Consider the following 17,354-nt stretch of genomic DNA (forward strand, 5'->3'; position numbering starts at 1 on the left):
GAGTTATTTCTTCTTAAATTGTTTGAAAATATATTCATACACACATTAGAATACTGCATGTTAGAATTTTGACAGTGAATTTTTCTATTCAAGTACTTAGGATCTATAATCATCCAGTTTGTTCTGTTTTCCAATCTGCAATTCCCAATTGGAACTGTATTGGTGTTCTAGGGCACTTTACAATATTCGCAGTTCTGTCTTTTCATAGGCAAGATTGTTGCTGCTTCAGTTCTGGGCATTAGTGTTTTGGTATGGTAGGTTTGCTATATCAGTTTTGAGTGAATTTTTTCAGGGTTTTGTGAGCCTGGTAATAGAGGGAGTTTATATTGATGTCTTTTTTAAAATGATGGACTATCAGTCTTGCCATTGTCTTTGTATTGTAACTGTATTTTATGTAAGATAGATTTTGTTCTCATTTTTATATTTTCAGTGTATCTAATTGTAACATGCTTTGTGTTTGTAAGGGAAAGGTGAGTAATTAAACACAACTAAAATAAATACATTGTGATTTTCCATGACTTTAAGTATTACTACAAGAAAGACCAGGGAGAGGAGGAGCTAATCTGAGCATTGGACCCAGGTGCCAGAAACTCATAGTACACCACTGGGACACAAGTTCCTGGTACCCTCTACCAGGGATCTCTGAAAATTTGGGAATGGGCTCGCAGTCACAGAGCTTTTCTCCAAGAACTTTCCTTCCTGAAATCTCCAACAGACTTGTGGATTGCCTCAGCAGGGATTTTTGCCTCCATGAGTGGTTCCTGGTTCAGGATGTAGCAGACAGGCTATTCAACCTCTGGGACTGCCCATCAATTGATCTGCTTGCATCAGGAGACAACTGGAAAGTTGAAAAAAATTGCTCCATTCTTCAAAGCAAATTCAGATCCGTGTCAGATGTTTTTCTCCTCAAGTTGAATGCAACTCTCTTGTATGCCTTTCCTCTTCTGTCGTCACTGGTGGTAAAAATGGTGCAGACTGCAGAAGGTACTCAAAGACCAGGCACATCTTATCCTCATTGCTCCAGCTTGGTTCAGGCCAGTGTGATTTTCTTTCTGCATCAGATTGTCAATCCACCCACCAATCTCCCTGGGATTTGATCTGACTCTACTAACTCAGCAATAGGATTATCTGTCATCCGAACCTCCCTACTCTCAACTTGATGGCATGAATGATGAGCACTCCATAGTCTCATCATTGTCACTATCTGAGGAGGTTGAGGACATTGTGATTTCAGCCTGAAAGCTGCCTATTAGAAAAGTGTACAGTTTTAAATGGATATGTTTCTCATTTTGGTGTCAGTCAGCCTCCTTGAACCTGTTTGCCTGTGTTCTGAGAGATCTACTTCAATTTTGTTCTTCCTCTCCTCTTCCAGCTTCAGTATGTCATCAGTCAAGGTATTCCTTAGTACCATTGCCACTTATCACCCTCAAGTGGATAGAAAGCTGATATCCATCCATCCTCTAGTATCCAAGTTCATGAATGGTATGTGGCATAGAAGACCTCCAGTTGCCAAGCCATCGGTGCCTTGGGATCTCAGTGAATTAGTAAAAATAATAAAGCCTCCCTACAAACCATTGGAGTCAGCTTCCTTAAAGTTTCTTACCTGGAATGTGATGTTTCTAGTTGCCATCACTTCAGCTAGGAGAGTCAGTACCTACATTTTTTCCACAACAGAGTGGTACTCACCACTCACCCTGCATTTTTGCCCAAAGTGTTTTCAGCATTCCATTTGAATCAAACCATCATTTTGCCTGCATTCTTTCAAAGACCTCATGCACATAAACTGAAAAAGGCCCTCCATTCACTGGACTAGAAAATGGCCTTGGCCTTTTATTTGAAAAGAATTCAGCCACATCATCAGGCTTTTCAACTTTTCATCTCCTACTGTCCTAGTAGACTGGGAATAGCTGTTTCCAAGTGCATGTTGTCCAACTGACTAGCAAACTGTGTTGCGTTTGGTGGTCCGCAGGCTCCTCCTGTAAACTACCACACTTACCCTCAGGCTGGGTCTTTCCCCTCATTCCAGGACATCGCCAGCCTGCTTCTTCAAGCACAGTGAGAAGCCATGACGCAGCAGGACACCATTGAAGATCCTTGTCGCAGGATGCTGCCGCCACTGCCGGGTCCCACTCCTCCTAGGGAATATGCATGCTGATTTCCCGGTTCTTAAAGGGCCAATGGCAGGAAGACTTGGCAGGTGCTATCTGATAACTTCACCCTCTCTGGCCTATATAAGGCCAATGCAGTCATCCCTATGGCGCCTCAGCAACAGGTCTCCCTACTGCCTTAGTAGTGTGAGTTTCCTCAGCATTCCTGTCTCTGTGTTCTCCGGTTCCTGTGATTTTCAGTTCCAATCCTCATCTTCATCTTCAGTTCCAGTTCCTGTGTCTTCACCTCCAGTTCTTTGGTCAGTCTTTCAGTTCTTGTGTGTTCCATGTCTGCCCACTTGTTCTGCTCCTCGCCTTCCTGCCCTGCCTGGCTGTCCCATCTTCCCTTCAGACAGATACCCAATATTGATCTCAGCTTGCCTCTTGGACCTCCTTGAACATATATGCAGATGATATACAATTTTTTATTCCTTATTTCACATCTTGGTCTGATACTCTTGATCTAGTGTCACTAATAAATTCTGTCAAACATTGGTTGATGCATCATAGGCTGCAGCTTAATCTCTCAAAACTTGAAATCATACTGCTCTCTCCAGTTAAGACTCCCACATATCCAGTTCCCACTTCAATATCTTTCCACGGATAACAGTTGCCAATTGGACAAGCTGCCAGTTACCTTGGTGTAATTCTTGATTATAACCACAATCATATCTTTTCAGTTGTCAAATTCTCCTTCTACAAACTTTATCTACTAAAAAACCTGAAGCTTATTTTGGAATCTCAAGATTTCCATTCTGTATTATAGTCTCTGATTCTAAGTTCATTGAAATATTGCAATTCTCTTTGGGGTAGATTTTCAAAAAGCGCGATTTGGCTTACTTTTGTTGGCGCATCAGGCGCCAACAAAAGTACGCTGGATTTTAGTAGATACGCGCGTATCCACTAAAATCCTGGATCGGTGCGCGCAAGCCTACCGATTCTGTATAGCCGGCGCCCGCCGAGCCACGCAGCCTACCTCCGTTCCCTCCGAGGCCGCTCCGAAATTGGAGCGGCCTTGGAGGGAACTTTCTTTTGCCCTCCCCTCACCTTCCCCTCCCTTCCCCTACCTAACCCACCCCCCCGGCCCTGTCTAAACCCCCCCCTTACCTTTGTCGGGGGATTTACGCATCCCGGAGGGAGACGTAAATCCCCGCGCGCCAGTGGGCTGCTAGCGCGCCGGGACGCGACCTGGGGGCAGTTCCGGAGGGCGCGGCCACGCCCCCGGACCGCCCCGGGCCGTAACCACACCCCCGGACCCGCCCCCGAAACGCTACGTCCCGCCCCGAAAACGCCGCGCGGATCGGGCCCGCCCCCGACACGCCCCCCTCGGAAAACCCTGGGACTTACGCGAGTCCCGGGGCTCTGCGCGTGCCGGTAGGCCTATGTAAAATAGGCGCACCAGCGAGCAGGGCTCTTAAAATCCGCCCCTTTATCTTGGTCTCCCAAGAGCTAACATTTGTCCTTTACAAATTATCCAAAACTCTGGTTTGCTCACAATTCTGGCAGCAAACTCAGAGACCACATTATATCAGTTCTCATGAGGCTACACTGACTGCCAATCACATGGAGATCACAGTATAAAGTGCTCACTCTTATTTACAATCTTTTGAACAATGATTCTGTTGTGGAGGTGGACCCTTAGCCTGAGGTGGCGTTGACCCTCCCATGGGGAAGCCCCCATGGTCCCCACCATAGGGAGGCAGAGCAGAACAGGAAGCGGAGGCCGACTGGAGCTTTGCCAGTACCAGCCCTCGTTCCCTGCAGGTTGAGCCTTTGTGTACCAGGGCCGGCTGGTCTTAGGCGGGCCTCGCGATGCTGATCCAGTGGAGGTGCTCAAGGCAGGGAGCCAGGAAGCAGCAGAGACACAGAGTCCAATGAAGCCAGGTTCAAGATAGGGCCTGGATCCAGAAGCCTGGACAGGCTGAAGCAGGTTAGGATAAAGTTTGAAAATCTTGAAAAATCTTTGAAAATCTGGGATAAGGCACTTGAGGACTTGGACGAGAAGAGAAGATTTAGAGACTCAGGCAGGCACTGCCCCTCAGCGCGCACTATACAGCCCACTATGGGCTGGTCGCGGACCACACTGTCCCACTGTGCACCCTACACAACCTAAAGAGGCTGGTCACGGACCACGTGGAGAGTGGGACGAGCACAGGACTGAAGCTCGGGAAGAATAAGGGATCTGGGCAGTGCTTGAAGAGGGATCCAATCGGAACAGGGTTCTAATGACCGGGAACAGGACTTGGACAGATTCAGATACGGGTTCAGGCTTAACTCATGGATGGCCATCTGAAAACAGGACCAGCAGGAAGAGACAAGGCTGGAACTCCCAGAGCCAGGGACTGGAGATTCTGAAACATCCGAAGACAAGAACCGAAGAGACTGGAACATTTGGAGAGAGGAACCAAAGAGACTGGATCATCAGGACAGCGAGACAAGCAAAAACACAGGATCCGTCGAGAAACCAGGAACACAGGACGAAGACAAGGGAGCTAGTTGGCAATGCAGCCTTAACTACATATTTATGAATGTTATGGTGAATAGAGATTGGCTGTTGACAGAATAAATATGGCATCCTTGAGAGTGGTTTCCTATTCTATGAGCAGAAAATGGTAAAAGTTAGAAATCACGTTATCTCCTGAAGCAGAAACATCTTTTGAAACATGGTGCTGTGTCAGGACTTGAGGAGTGGTGACTACACGTGCATGTGTTGTGCGCTTCCTGTTCAGGGAACATCCCTTGAAGGATAGCACAGGATGGCAGGATGGGACATAGGACATTCTCCTTCCTAGCTAGCCCCCTTCCCCACAGGTTGAGCCTTTGGGTGCTAGGGGCCAATAGGAGTCCAGTGCAGTAGCAGTACATGGGATGTCTAAGAATAAACTGGATCAGGCATGGCAATGAACAGTCTAGGTTAGGCGAAGCTGTGCGTCAGGTGGATCAGGCGAAGCTGTAGATAGGCTGGACCAGGCAAGGCTGTGAACAGGCTAGATACAGCGAAGCTGGGGACAGGCTGGGCAGGTCTGATACAAGTAGGGTTGCCATCTGGCTCCATATTTTCAGGAGAGGTTGATCCAGTCCTGGTTTTACTCCCCTGCATGCAGGTACTTATAGTCTTGGCTTTACCCAAGGCAAGTCTTGCCTCACAAATCTGCTTCACTTTTTTGAAGGGGTTAATAAACATGTAGATAAAGATGAACCGGTAGATGTAGTGTATTTAGATTTTCAGAAGGCATTTGAAAAAGTTTCTCATGAGAGGCTTCTAGGAAAAGTAAAAAGTCATGGGATAGGTGGCGATGTCCTTTCATGGATTACAAACTGGTTAAGAGACAGGAAACAAAGAGTAGGAGTAAATGGACAATTTTCTCAGTGGAGGGGGTGGGCAGTAGAGTGCCTCAGGGATTTGTACGGGGACCCATGCTTTTCAATATATTTATAAATGATCTGGAAAGGAATAAGACGAGTGAGGTAATCAAATTTGCAGATGATACAAAATTATTCAGAGTAGTTAAATCACAAGTGGATTGTGATAAATTGCAGGAGGAATTGTGAGACTGGAAATTTGGGCGCCCAAATGGCAGATGAAATTTAATGTGGATAAGTGCAAGGTGATGCATATAGGGAAAAATAGTCCAAGCTATAGTTACACGATGTTAGGTTCCATATTAGGAGCTACCACTCAGGAAAGAGATCTAGGCATCATAGTGGATATTTTATTTATTTATTTAGGCATTTTTATATACCAAACATATTGTATACACTTCATGTCGGTTTACAATAAGACAATGGGCAGTCTTTAACGACATGTCCTAAAATCAAATAAAATATCATGAAATAAAATAAAATTAAAATAAAATAAAACCCTATGAATAATATAACATAAAATTATACTATAATCAGTTAAAATAATAAAATGCATACAATTCTTTCAAAATCAAACTAGCAAAATAGGGTTGATAAAAATAAATATCTACTTAATATATTCTAATTCCACAGGGGGAGTCATTCAAAATCATACTTTGAAATCGTAGGCTCAGTGTGCTGTGGCAAACAGAATGTTAGGAATTAATAGAAAGGGAATGGTGAATAAAATGGAAAATGTCATAATGCCTCTGTATCGCTCCATGGTGAGACCGCACCTTGAATACTGTGTACAATTCTGGTCACCGCATCTCAAAATATATAGTTGCGATGGAGAAGGTACAGAGAAGGGTGACCAAAATTATGAAGGGGATGGAACAGCTCCCCTATGAGGAAAGACAAGAGGTTAGGGCTGTTCAGCTTGGAGAAGAGACGGCTGAGGGGGAATATGATAGAGATGTTTAAAATCATGAGAGGTCTAGAACGGGTAAATATGAATCGGTTATTTACTCTTTTGGATAATAGAAGGACTATGAGTCCCAGCAGGCACTCCATGAAGTTATCATGAAGCACATTTAAAACTAATCAGAGAAAGTTCTTTTTCACTCAACGCACAATTAAACTCTGGAATTTGTTGTCAGGGGATGTGGTTAGTGCAGTTAGTGTAGTTGGGTTTAAAAAAGGTTTGGATACGTTCTTGGAGAAGTCCATTATCTGCTATTAATCAAGTTGATTTAGAAAATAATCAATGCTATTACTAGCATCAGTAGCATGGGATAGTCTTAGTTTTTGGGTAATTGCCAGGTTCTTGTGGCCTGGATTGGCCACTGTTGGAAACAGGATGCAGGGCTTGATGGACCCCTGGTCTGACCCTGTATGACATGTTCTTATGTTTTCTTAGGGAATACAATAGTGAAATTACAATAAGTCCCAGCATGCAATGGGGCAAAACCAGGACTGGATCAATCTGTCCTGAAAATCCGGAGCCAGTTGGCAACCCTAAGTACAAGGCTAGGTCCAGGAGAAAGCACGTGACAAGCCCTGGGATAGGACACATAACTAGACAAGGACAGGGCAGAAAAAAGACAGGACAGGACTGGAACAAGTCTAGACCAAACAAGGGCTAAGCAAGGCAACACAGAGCACAGAACAAATACACCCAAAGTCAGTTAGGCATATGGCCCGTAGGCCACTGGGTAACAGAATGAGGCCAGATAGGCCACAACTCAGATAAGGCAAGGGGCAGAGGCTCAAAGGCCACAAAGCAAGGCAAGGCAAGAGTGAAGAGGTCAGATGGCAACAAGGCAAGGCAGGGTAAGGAGTGAGAAGGCCAGATGGCCATAAGTCAAGGCAAGGCTAGGAGCAGAAGGTCCAAAGGCCAAAAGGCAAGGCTAGAGGAAAAGTAGCGAGAAAGACAGAGGCCATGACAAGGAGCCAAAGGTAACCCCATGAACCGACAAGATGGCTATGGCAGGGCTGGATTACATAGGGCAGAGACCAGGGTGTGGTGAGAATAGAGAAGAGTTTAGCCAGCCTGGAGAATATACTCGTTGAGGTCCCCTGGTGGAGGGGAGGCTGCAAGACACGTTGAGGCAGGCAACCAGGGATGAGATGGTGAGGACAGTTCTGAGCATGGCTCACTGGAGGCCTCTGCTGATAGGGAGGCATCATAGTCAGGGTACAATGAGGCTGCATAGCAGCTGAAATCGTAACAACTTGTTATACTGAGCAACAGAATTCTCATGTTATTGGTACGAATTGTCAAGTGTACATTTCATATGAACCTATGATTTTATTGAAGGACCTCACATTTCAGATATTAAGGAACACAGGATATGGCTGTCATATCTATACTATGATGGTTCACCACTGCCACTAACAATTGACTAACGTTTGCATATATACACAGTTGGATTTATTGTATCTTTAATAATTGTTTTTCCATCTGTAAGGGTTCAAGCTACATAGAGAAAAGCATGTTAACAAAAATGTATTAACACCCACCCGTTTCAATGTAGCAATACAAAATGTTAGATTGGAAACAATGTGAACGACTGGCTGTTCTCTTTAAGGTGAATTTTAAAAGCCCGATGCACACACCAATTAGGGGATGCATGGATATGTTGGCTGGCACGCGTCCGAGTGGATTTTAAAAGACACCGAGATACGCACACACAAACGAAAAGTTTCCAACAAGAGGCGGGGCATGGGCATTCCAGGATTTTCAAAATGAAATTTGTGCGTAAAAAGTAAAAAGCACTGGTGCGCTCTGGGGGACCCCTGCCACGTAACTTTACTTCTCATATGGATGTTATATAACATATAAAACAAAAAAATCTAGACAGATCAATAGGGTTTTAAGGTCAGGGGGGGGGAGGGAGGCTATTAAACTAGGGAGCTTTGGAAGTTTTATCCCTTAACTGGACTAACTGGGACTGAACTGGGAAAACTGGCAATGGTGTTGGAGCGGGTGCCTTTTAAAATCCCCCCACTTATGCGGTAGAAGTGGCATTTGCACATACAGGCACATGCCCACTTAAAACTGAGTGCACGTGTGTACACAGTCAGCCTATTTTAGAACATGTGCACATATATGTGCGCATGTTATAAAACAGCCACGTCCCTGGGCACGAGCTGATGAATGTGCGCACATGTGCGTCTGCAAGCCACTTTAAAGTTACCATCTCTATGCATAGGTAACATAATCCTAGGAGGGTGTCCTAGGATTATGTTAAAGTTAAATCTTGGGAGTCTTTCTATAGTGCGCTACCAGATCAAGTAAGATGTACACTTACAAACTTTGGCTAATTTGGGTGTTGGTTGTAAAGATAATGTTTTGGGTTTTTTTATCTGCACAGTGTATGGTGTGAATTGGTGTCAGAGTGACGTATATATGGTAGTCTGGTTACCTGGTTTATGTTGCTATTGCAGCTTGATTAATGCTTAAACAATGAAGCGGGTTTAGTTTTCAATTTGCATTGTCTCTTTAAGCATCTATGTGCAGGCAGTCTTATGTTTTGCTACATGTTTATTGTTATGCATGGATATAGTGTTCATTTCTCTTGCACGTGCCTCATGTTTATAAATAAACATGAAAAACTGTATTAACACCACTTTAGCACATGGAAATGCTACTGTTAGCTCTAACACACTTTCAGACATAGAGCGCCCCTCTCTATGTCTTTCCTTCTCTATTAGGGAATGCTAAACAGCAAGGCTGGTGCGCGATATCTAGGGCTATTACAAATGTACAGGCTAGAACGAGAGGAAAAGACAGCAGACCCAGATATTTGCAAGAATGAAAAGGAAACGTGAATGAAAACATTTAACAAAGATAATGAGAAAAAAAAGGAACTGCTTAAAAATGTATTCCAACCACAATGATTTATGCTTCTCTTTACAGGAAGGCATTCCACAACTTCAGTTACTTTTTGTTCTTCTACAATGTGATCCTGGGAGTAGGCGCATGCCTGTACAGGTTTTTTTGCAGTTGTATTTTGGGAATCTGGCTCATTGCCCGAATAGACAGGACAATACTGCAGAGGGGTTATGAAGCTTATGATATGGGTGAGTACAACTGCTGGCCTAGGGATATCCTGTATTGTCTCCATTTTTGCAGTGGCTCCCAGCAGCTGAGTAACTTTTGATAACAAGCTCAAGAGGGCATTCAGCTCCTCAGATCACTGAGCAGACGGAACACTTGATTTCTTTTTGCTGTTGTAAAATATTGTCTTCAAGGGTACAGAAATAAACAGTTTTATGCTGCATAAAATCAAGGAAGTTTGTTTCACAAAGTAGATTTTTATTGAAAATAAATTATATAATGATGTTAAACTTGTTTCCTCGGTTATCGCACATCCGAGTGAGAGTCGGGGTACACATGCACAAGCTTCTGAAGGGAACTGTGGGATATAGCCCTCTACTGAGAACTTCCACTGACATGGCTGGGTTATAGTGTATGGCGATAAGGAATTAAAATGGGAAGAAACCTCAAGTAGTTGTGAATGGAGGCTTATGGCACTGTCATTCTAGTTGGGCTAGTTTTTAGTGAGCTCGAAGGCTACAGGAGTGAAAAGATGCTCCAGGGTTAAAACAATTGAGGTTTCTTGTTCGCAAGAATGATGTCTTCGAAATTCTCATATTGTAGACAGATGATTTAGTTTTAAGAAACTTACAGTACATTTTTTAAACTATAGTCTTTTTCTTTTTTACAATTACTGGATGTAATTTTCCAAAGTGTTGTACATACATCAAAAGAAACAATCTCAAGGATTGGAACTTTGTACAGGTGAGGTGGCACAATTGATGAAAAGAGGCAGATTTTCAAAGGGCAGCACAGCGCAGTGAGAGGAGGAGCAGCATAGACTGAAGAGTGTGGTCATTTCCACTAGAGGAGGCCAATTAGTGCCAGTAAATATCTGGAAGTGGCAGAGAGAGAGAGTGCGGTTAAATGATGAGATCATAAAGTTAGGGGAAGGTGGAGAGGGATCATGAGAAAATGTGAGAGCTCAGAGAAGAAATGAGTGGATGGGTGGGACGGAGGCTGGCTGGCTCCTTACTGTTGTACATGAGAAACAAATTTGACTCCTGGACCTGGCTCCTATTCTTCAGCCTGGGAACACTGCAGAGGTAGCATTCAAGGGCTCTAGGAATCCCAGCCACTGTTATCACTGACACCTACTAGACAGCGTACCTAACTCTAGAGGGAGCTGCAGTTTGGGCCAGTCAGTCAAGGGTTATTGAAGATAATGGGGAGCCTTAAAGATCACAGAGAGAACCATGGCAGCTGGTGTTGAAGGATAAAGGATAAGGACGCTAAAGGCCCATCCGCTCAAAACTTCACTTAGTAAAAGAGCTCTTTCCACTGCTGGACCTAAACTCTGGAACTCTCTCCCTCCTGACCTGAGATTGGAACAATCGACACCCACCTTTAAAAAGAGACTCAAGACTTGGTTGTTTAATCAAGCATTCTCCTAATCCCAATAACTATTCTGAACTTTTCAACAATCGACCTCAGGCCCGACTCAGTCAATTCCGAATATATATTCTCCTATATTATATTGTATTTAAATTGTACTCTCCTTGCTCCGTTGAAGTTATTTATTGCTCTCATTAAGTTATTTTATTTATTTCCAAGTTAAATCTTCCCTGTTCTCTGTAAGACATTATTCTATATTCTGTCAATTTTATTGTTACAATGTAAACCGAATTGATTAGTAACTTTGTTACTAGAACTTCGGTATATAAAACTGTTAAATAAATAAATAAATAAATAAATATTGGCATCTCAGCGTCAGAGACCTCCTGTCATGAATGCCACTGAGTAAGATTAGCCTGAAAGCCCATGTATCAGAGGAAAGCCAGCCAGCTAGGGATAGGAGCAAGAGCACTGAGAAAGTTAAAATATAGGGAAAATTCTAAATGGAGGGGTGTGTGGTACATGAGTGACAATGGTTAGTGGAAAATAATTCTGGTGATAAAATTCTGAACAAAGTTGAAGGACCTAAAGAGAAAACAAATGGAAAACAGTCATGAAGGAAATGCAGATACAGGAAAGGGATAAATCAAAGACAGCATCCAGGTTTCAGGCAGATTTGGAAAATTAAATGAGATCTCCTAGAGAAAGAGAGCAGGAGGCAGGTGGAAGACAAGGAATGGGAGAATAGAAGATGTTCTAGTTTGGGTTAAGTGAAAGGAATTTTATGTGGATATTCTGTTTGAAAAAGGGGAAAGTCAGTGGGAGATACTAGTAAAGATTTCAGGAGTTTGGCATGGTGAAAGATAGGAAAAAATTATCAGCAGCGGTAGCAGCATAACAGAGGTGATGACCAAAATCAAGAGAAAAGGTGCAATAAACCAAAGATAAGAGGGTGTAAGACAGAGTTTTGGGGACTCCAGTCAACCAAAGGAGAGGACAAAAAGAGCATTGATCTAAAAACCTAGATAATATATTCAGATGAGAGGGAAAAAAAAGCATAGGGACAGCTATAGATGCTACAAGATGCAAGGGCCAAGGAAAGAGTTTGTGGAAAATTACTTTCTGTAAATACGCTTGCCTGTGCGAGCTTGAAGGGTAATTTTCAAGCCCATTTCTGCTGGTAAAGTAGGGCTTTACCCATGGAAGAGGGATGTTTATTGTTTTGGAATTACCCTCCCTGTCTGCAGGTAAATATATGTACACAGTGACGGTACACATGGAGCCTTACCCGCCCTGAGAAAAGGAGCTGCGGGGACAGGCTTGGGGAGGGGATTCCAATTATCTGTAGACTTTCGAAAATTAGCTGCACGTATTAGCGGGTGTGAATGTCTGCGGGGAGTCATCCTGGGATAATCTTCAAAGTGAAAGTATGCACAGCCCCTCACGTTAAAACCTGGAGCAAAGTCTGTGAGTAAACAGTACCTGGAGGCTTTGCACTCATTTGGGGGCCGGTGCTATAAACAAATGCGGAAAGCGGGCGCTGAAAAGTCAGCGCCCGCTTTCTTAATGCGCACATGGTGCCCGCAAGGGGGGGGCGCCAGGCTATACGCAAATTAGGGGGTCGCGCTAGCAAGGAGGCGCATAGGTCGCTTGCGCGATCTTAGCGCCCCCCTGCTAACGTGACCCCGCGGTTACCGGCAGTCCGCCAGTTATGAAAACCGATGCCGAGTTTATCAGCGTCGGTTTTCATAATGCAGCCGGCCGGTTATGAAAACAGACGCCGAGCATATCGGCTTTGGTCTTCAAAGCGGCTGGCAGAGGGGTTTTTGTTTTTTTGGGTTTTTTTAACTTTTAAAGAAATACAGAAAAGCTATTTTTCTGCTTTTCTGTACTTTTTTCAGTGCGCTCAGCTATTAACGCCTGCTCCAGGCAGGCGTTAATAGCTGAGCGATAAATCTGCGTCTGAGACGTACATTTATTTTTTTGCATTGGAGTGAATGAGTAATAGCCTCATTCACATGCATTTGCATGTGATGAGCACTAACTCATTCACTCCACGTCGGAAGCACGTTAAATAGGCGCTAATCCCCCTATTGCATTAGGGGGTGGATTAGAGCCTATTTAACCCTCATCCGACTGCGGGTTATACAGTGCGCTCGGCTCCCTGGGTAGTTAGAAAATGACCCTTAGAAGTTTGTTTCTCCCACTTCCTCCCTAAATGGAGAAAGTGGGAAAATGGATAAAACAGTTCAGCAGTTTTACCTATAAATAGAAGGTAAACTTGGAGAGAAAGTTAACCATGATACCTCATGGTACCTGCAGGCAATAGTTTTGGGTGAAGAATGTGTTGTCTTTAACAATAATGTATGTAGGGACCCTTTGGTTTCCACTAATGGGTCCCTTTTCTAACAGGATATGATTTGGCAGTAAGGAGTTGGTGTGATTCATTTGAGAGATCTCCCCTTTGGGAAGTTGCCAAATTAGATTGAGCTGTGGATGTGATTATGGTATAAGAGTGAGTGAGCAGTTGTCTCTTTTTAGGTACACAGATGGCATGGGATCTATTGTAAGCAGTATGCAGGGAACAGAGTCAGATCAAGTGCAGGGCTGTTTAGGCTCTCTCCCTTTTTTTTGGAGAGTCAAGAAGGGGAAAGCAATTCTGAAACTTTCCATTCCCAGATTGTTTCATAAGATCCTAAGGTTGAGGACTAAGGAGGAGTTGGAGGTGTCTGAATGGACTGGGCCACAAGGGCCATGGCCCGTCCAAAATTTAGCCGCAGGTAATGGGATTGACTGCACTTGGAAACTGGGGTTGACTGAGCTGAACCAGAAGCTGTGCATGAAATTGGCAGCTCTGTGAAGTCCTGGAGCATGGGATTGGTTGCCCGGTGTGCCTTGGGTCCCAGGACTGGCTTTTGTGATGCCAGTTCCAGTGTGGCAGTCTTGCCGGATTCCGGGTGGTCTATGAGACACTACCCTGGTTTGTCACTGTTTGAAGCCTGGTAGGAAGATAGAGAACTGCATGCCACAGAACACTGAGTCTGGGGAATACTAGGCACACAATAGGGGGACCACCAAGGAATGGCTATGTGAGGGATGGAAGTTGCTGTCCTGCTGCCAGGGAGAAGGCAAGGGAGAGGAGAGGGGAAGGGGTGGAGGATGTGAGAGCCTGTGGGAAAGGTGAGTGGCTTCCCTCCCTCTCGCCCCAGGATGTGCAACCAGAATCCATGGTTCTGAGACTTCGAGGCTCCATGTTTAAGGTGTACTGTATAGTCCTCGTGTGTGTGTGTGTGTGTAGGTCCATGTGGAGATGGCTGTCTGTTCTAAAAGGGGTGAGAGTAAGGAATGACCGCATTGGCAGTTGTGCAGGGCTCTGAAGGGAGCCACCCTGCCTGTGAATCACTGGAGCACAGAATGCCTGGGGGTGTTGCCTGCTCTAACCTCTAGCTTTGGTTTGCAAAGGCAGAGAAAGGAAAATTGGTTCTTACCTGCTAATTTTCATTCCTCTAATACAGCAGATCATTCCAGACCAGTGGGTTATGTATGCCTACCAGCAGATGGAGTCAGAGAACAAAAACTTTGGACACTGCTACATAAGAGAGCATGCCACCTGCAGTCACTCAGTATTGGCCTGTACCCAAGCCCTTGAAACTAAACTTCAACCAAGGGCGATCCTCCCAATTAACCAGAGGTATAGGTCGCCCAAAACCAACAAAACATAAACCGGTATGCCACCGGCTCTGCTGTTTAACAGAAATCTAATCATTCCTTCAGAATACTAAAAGCTCCACAGATTGTCTTTCGGAGTCAGAACAGGGTGGGCCTCTAGAACGAAAATTGGCAGGTAAGAACCAATTTTCCTTTCCTGTTCATACTCAGATCATTCCAGACCAGTGGGATGTACCTAAGCCACCTTATACTGGGCAGGCTTCCAAAAGACCCGCTCGCAGAACACTGTCACTGAAGGATGCTTCCTCCTGTGCCCTGACATCCAAACGATAAAACTTGGTGAAAGTGTGAATGGAAAACCAGACAGCCACCCTACAAATCTTCTGTGGAGAAAGAAGTTGACACTCCACCCAGGAGGCTTCCTATGCCCTTGTGGAGTGGGCTCTCAACCCCACAGGAGCCTGCTTTCCTTTAGAAATGTATGCGGAAGTGATAACTTCCCGAATCCATCTAGAAATGGTAGCTTTCAATGCTTTGGCTCCCTTCTTGGCCCCACAAATAAGACAAAGGGATAGTCTGGCCATCGAAAAGCATTAGAAATCTCCAGATAGTGGAGGATGCACCGATTGCCCAACAAATGCAGCTCCCTCTCCCGAGAGGAATCACAGGACCAGTCCAGAAAATCTGGAAATTCCACCATCTGATTGACATGGAAAGAAGAGATCACCTTGGGCACAAAGGAAGGAACTGTTTGCAAGGATACCATGTCCCAGTAAATTCTCAGGAAAGGGTCTCTACATGATAAGGCTTGCAGCTTCAAAATCCTCCATGCCGAATAGATAGCCACCAGGAGCACCATCTTCAGAGTCAAATCCTTCAATGACCCCCTCTTCAACAGTTCAAACAGTGCTTCACATAGAGCGCGGAGTACCAAATTTAAGCTCTACTCCGGTCATACTTTGTGCCCTGGTAGTCGCAAATGCTTCACTCCTCTAAGAAACCTGATAATATCTGGATGTGTTGTCAGCTTCTGACCCTGAGCAACATCTTGGAGGGCTCCCAAAGCAGCTACCTGAACTCAAAGCAAGTTAAAGGCTAAGCCCTTAGCTAACCCCTGCTGCAGGAAATCCAAAATCTGGGACAACCCCACAGCCATGGGGCTCAGGTTCCTCTGCAAGCACCAACCTTCAAACACCTGCCAAACTCTGGCATACGCCATTGATGCAGCAAGTCTCCTAGCCTGAAGAAGAGTGGAAATTACTGATTCAGAATACCCTTTCAGACATAACCTTCACCTCTCAAAAGCCAAGCTGTGCGACAGAAGTGAACGACCCGATCCGAGAATAAAGGCCCCTGACACAGAAGGCGTGGAAGATGAGCCAGACGAAGAGGGCCATCCTCTGCCAGTCGTACCAGATCCGCAAACCAGGGCCGCCAGGGCCACTCCGGTCCCATGATGCGACTCTATCCACCTGAGAACGCAGCCTATGAGAGGCCATGGGGGGGAGACATAGAGATGAAATCCTGTGGGCCATGGACACACCAGAGCATCAAGCCCCACTGATCCGAGTTCCCTCCTTTGACTGAGAAACCGAACTGTTTTCGAGTTTGCTCGAGTTGCCATCATGTCCAACTGCGGAGCACCCCATCTGGCACAAATGTGATTCCATACCTCTGAGGACAACTCCCACTCTCCGGGGTCTAAGCGCTGTCTGCTGAGGAAGTCTGCTTGCACGTTTTCCACTCCCGCGACATGCGATGTGGCAATGCCCCCAAGATGAATCTCTGCCTAGGCGAACAAATGTCATGCTTCCAGCGCCACTGCAGGGCTCATGGTTCCCCCCTGCCTGTTGGCATACCTCCACTATGGTCACCTTGTTGGACAAGACACGCACCATCCGACCCCTGACTAAGGGCAGGAACACTTGATGGGCCCGGCGAACCGCCCGGGTTTTGAGTCTGTTGATGGACCAAGATTTCTACGACATTTGCCACAGGCCTTGAGCGGTCTTGTCTTGAGACACCGCTCCTCATCTGAAGAGGCTGTCATCCGTAGAAACGACCACCCAAGCTGGGAGGGTCCAACTCCACCCCTTTCTCCAGGTTGCGACACAAGACCACCAAGAGAGACTACATCTGGGTTCCTGAAGAAGAGGCAATGGAATATGGAACTGCTCCGACACAGAATTCCACCTGGACAACAGCGCACACTGTAAAGGTCTCAAGTGCGCAAAAACCCAAGGCACCAACTCTAATGTGGACGCCATGGAGCCCAGGACTTGGAGATAATCCCAGACTGTTGGCACTATCAAGCGAAGAAGGCCTTTCACCTGAGTCTGTAACTTCTGCACTCTGTCTGTCGCCAGGAAGACCTTGCCCTTTTGCGTGTCGAACCACACACCTAGGTACACCAGGCATTGTGTGGGCACCAACTGGCTTTTCTGCAGATTGATGACCCAACCAAGAGACCATAGGGTGGTCATCACTCTCTGGAGAGATCTCTCGCAGTCCTCCCGAGACGTCGCTCGGATAAGCCAATCATCCAAATATGGATGCACCAAGATACTTTTTTTGCGCAGAGCTGCTGCTACTACTACCATCACCTTGGTGAATGTGCGAGGAGCCATGGCCGGCCCAAAACTGAAAATGCTGACCCAGCACCTTGAACCTCAGGAATCTTTGATGGTCCTGCCAGATCAGAATGTGCAGATAAGCCTCCATTAGATCTAAGGACGCGATGAACTCCCCTTTGCGCACCG

The 17,354-nt window shown here is 45.4% G+C and overlaps 1 protein-coding gene across 1 annotated transcript in view; it reads left to right on the forward strand.

The window, feature by feature from the left end:
* The window catches only part of LOC115096851 (stimulated by retinoic acid gene 6 protein-like), a 225,523-nt gene that overhangs the window by 195,926 nt on the left and 12,243 nt on the right, over positions 1 to 17,354 (forward strand). The window contains exon 16 of the mRNA XM_029612056.1: positions 9,412 to 9,575. Within this exon, the coding sequence (XP_029467916.1) occupies positions 9,412 to 9,575 (164 nt within the window). The remainder of the gene's footprint in view (positions 1 to 9,411; positions 9,576 to 17,354) is intronic.

This window comes from Rhinatrema bivittatum, chromosome 1 (genome assembly GCF_901001135.1).
Source record: "Rhinatrema bivittatum chromosome 1, aRhiBiv1.1, whole genome shotgun sequence".
NCBI classification, from domain to species: domain Eukaryota; kingdom Metazoa; phylum Chordata; class Amphibia; order Gymnophiona; family Rhinatrematidae; genus Rhinatrema; species Rhinatrema bivittatum.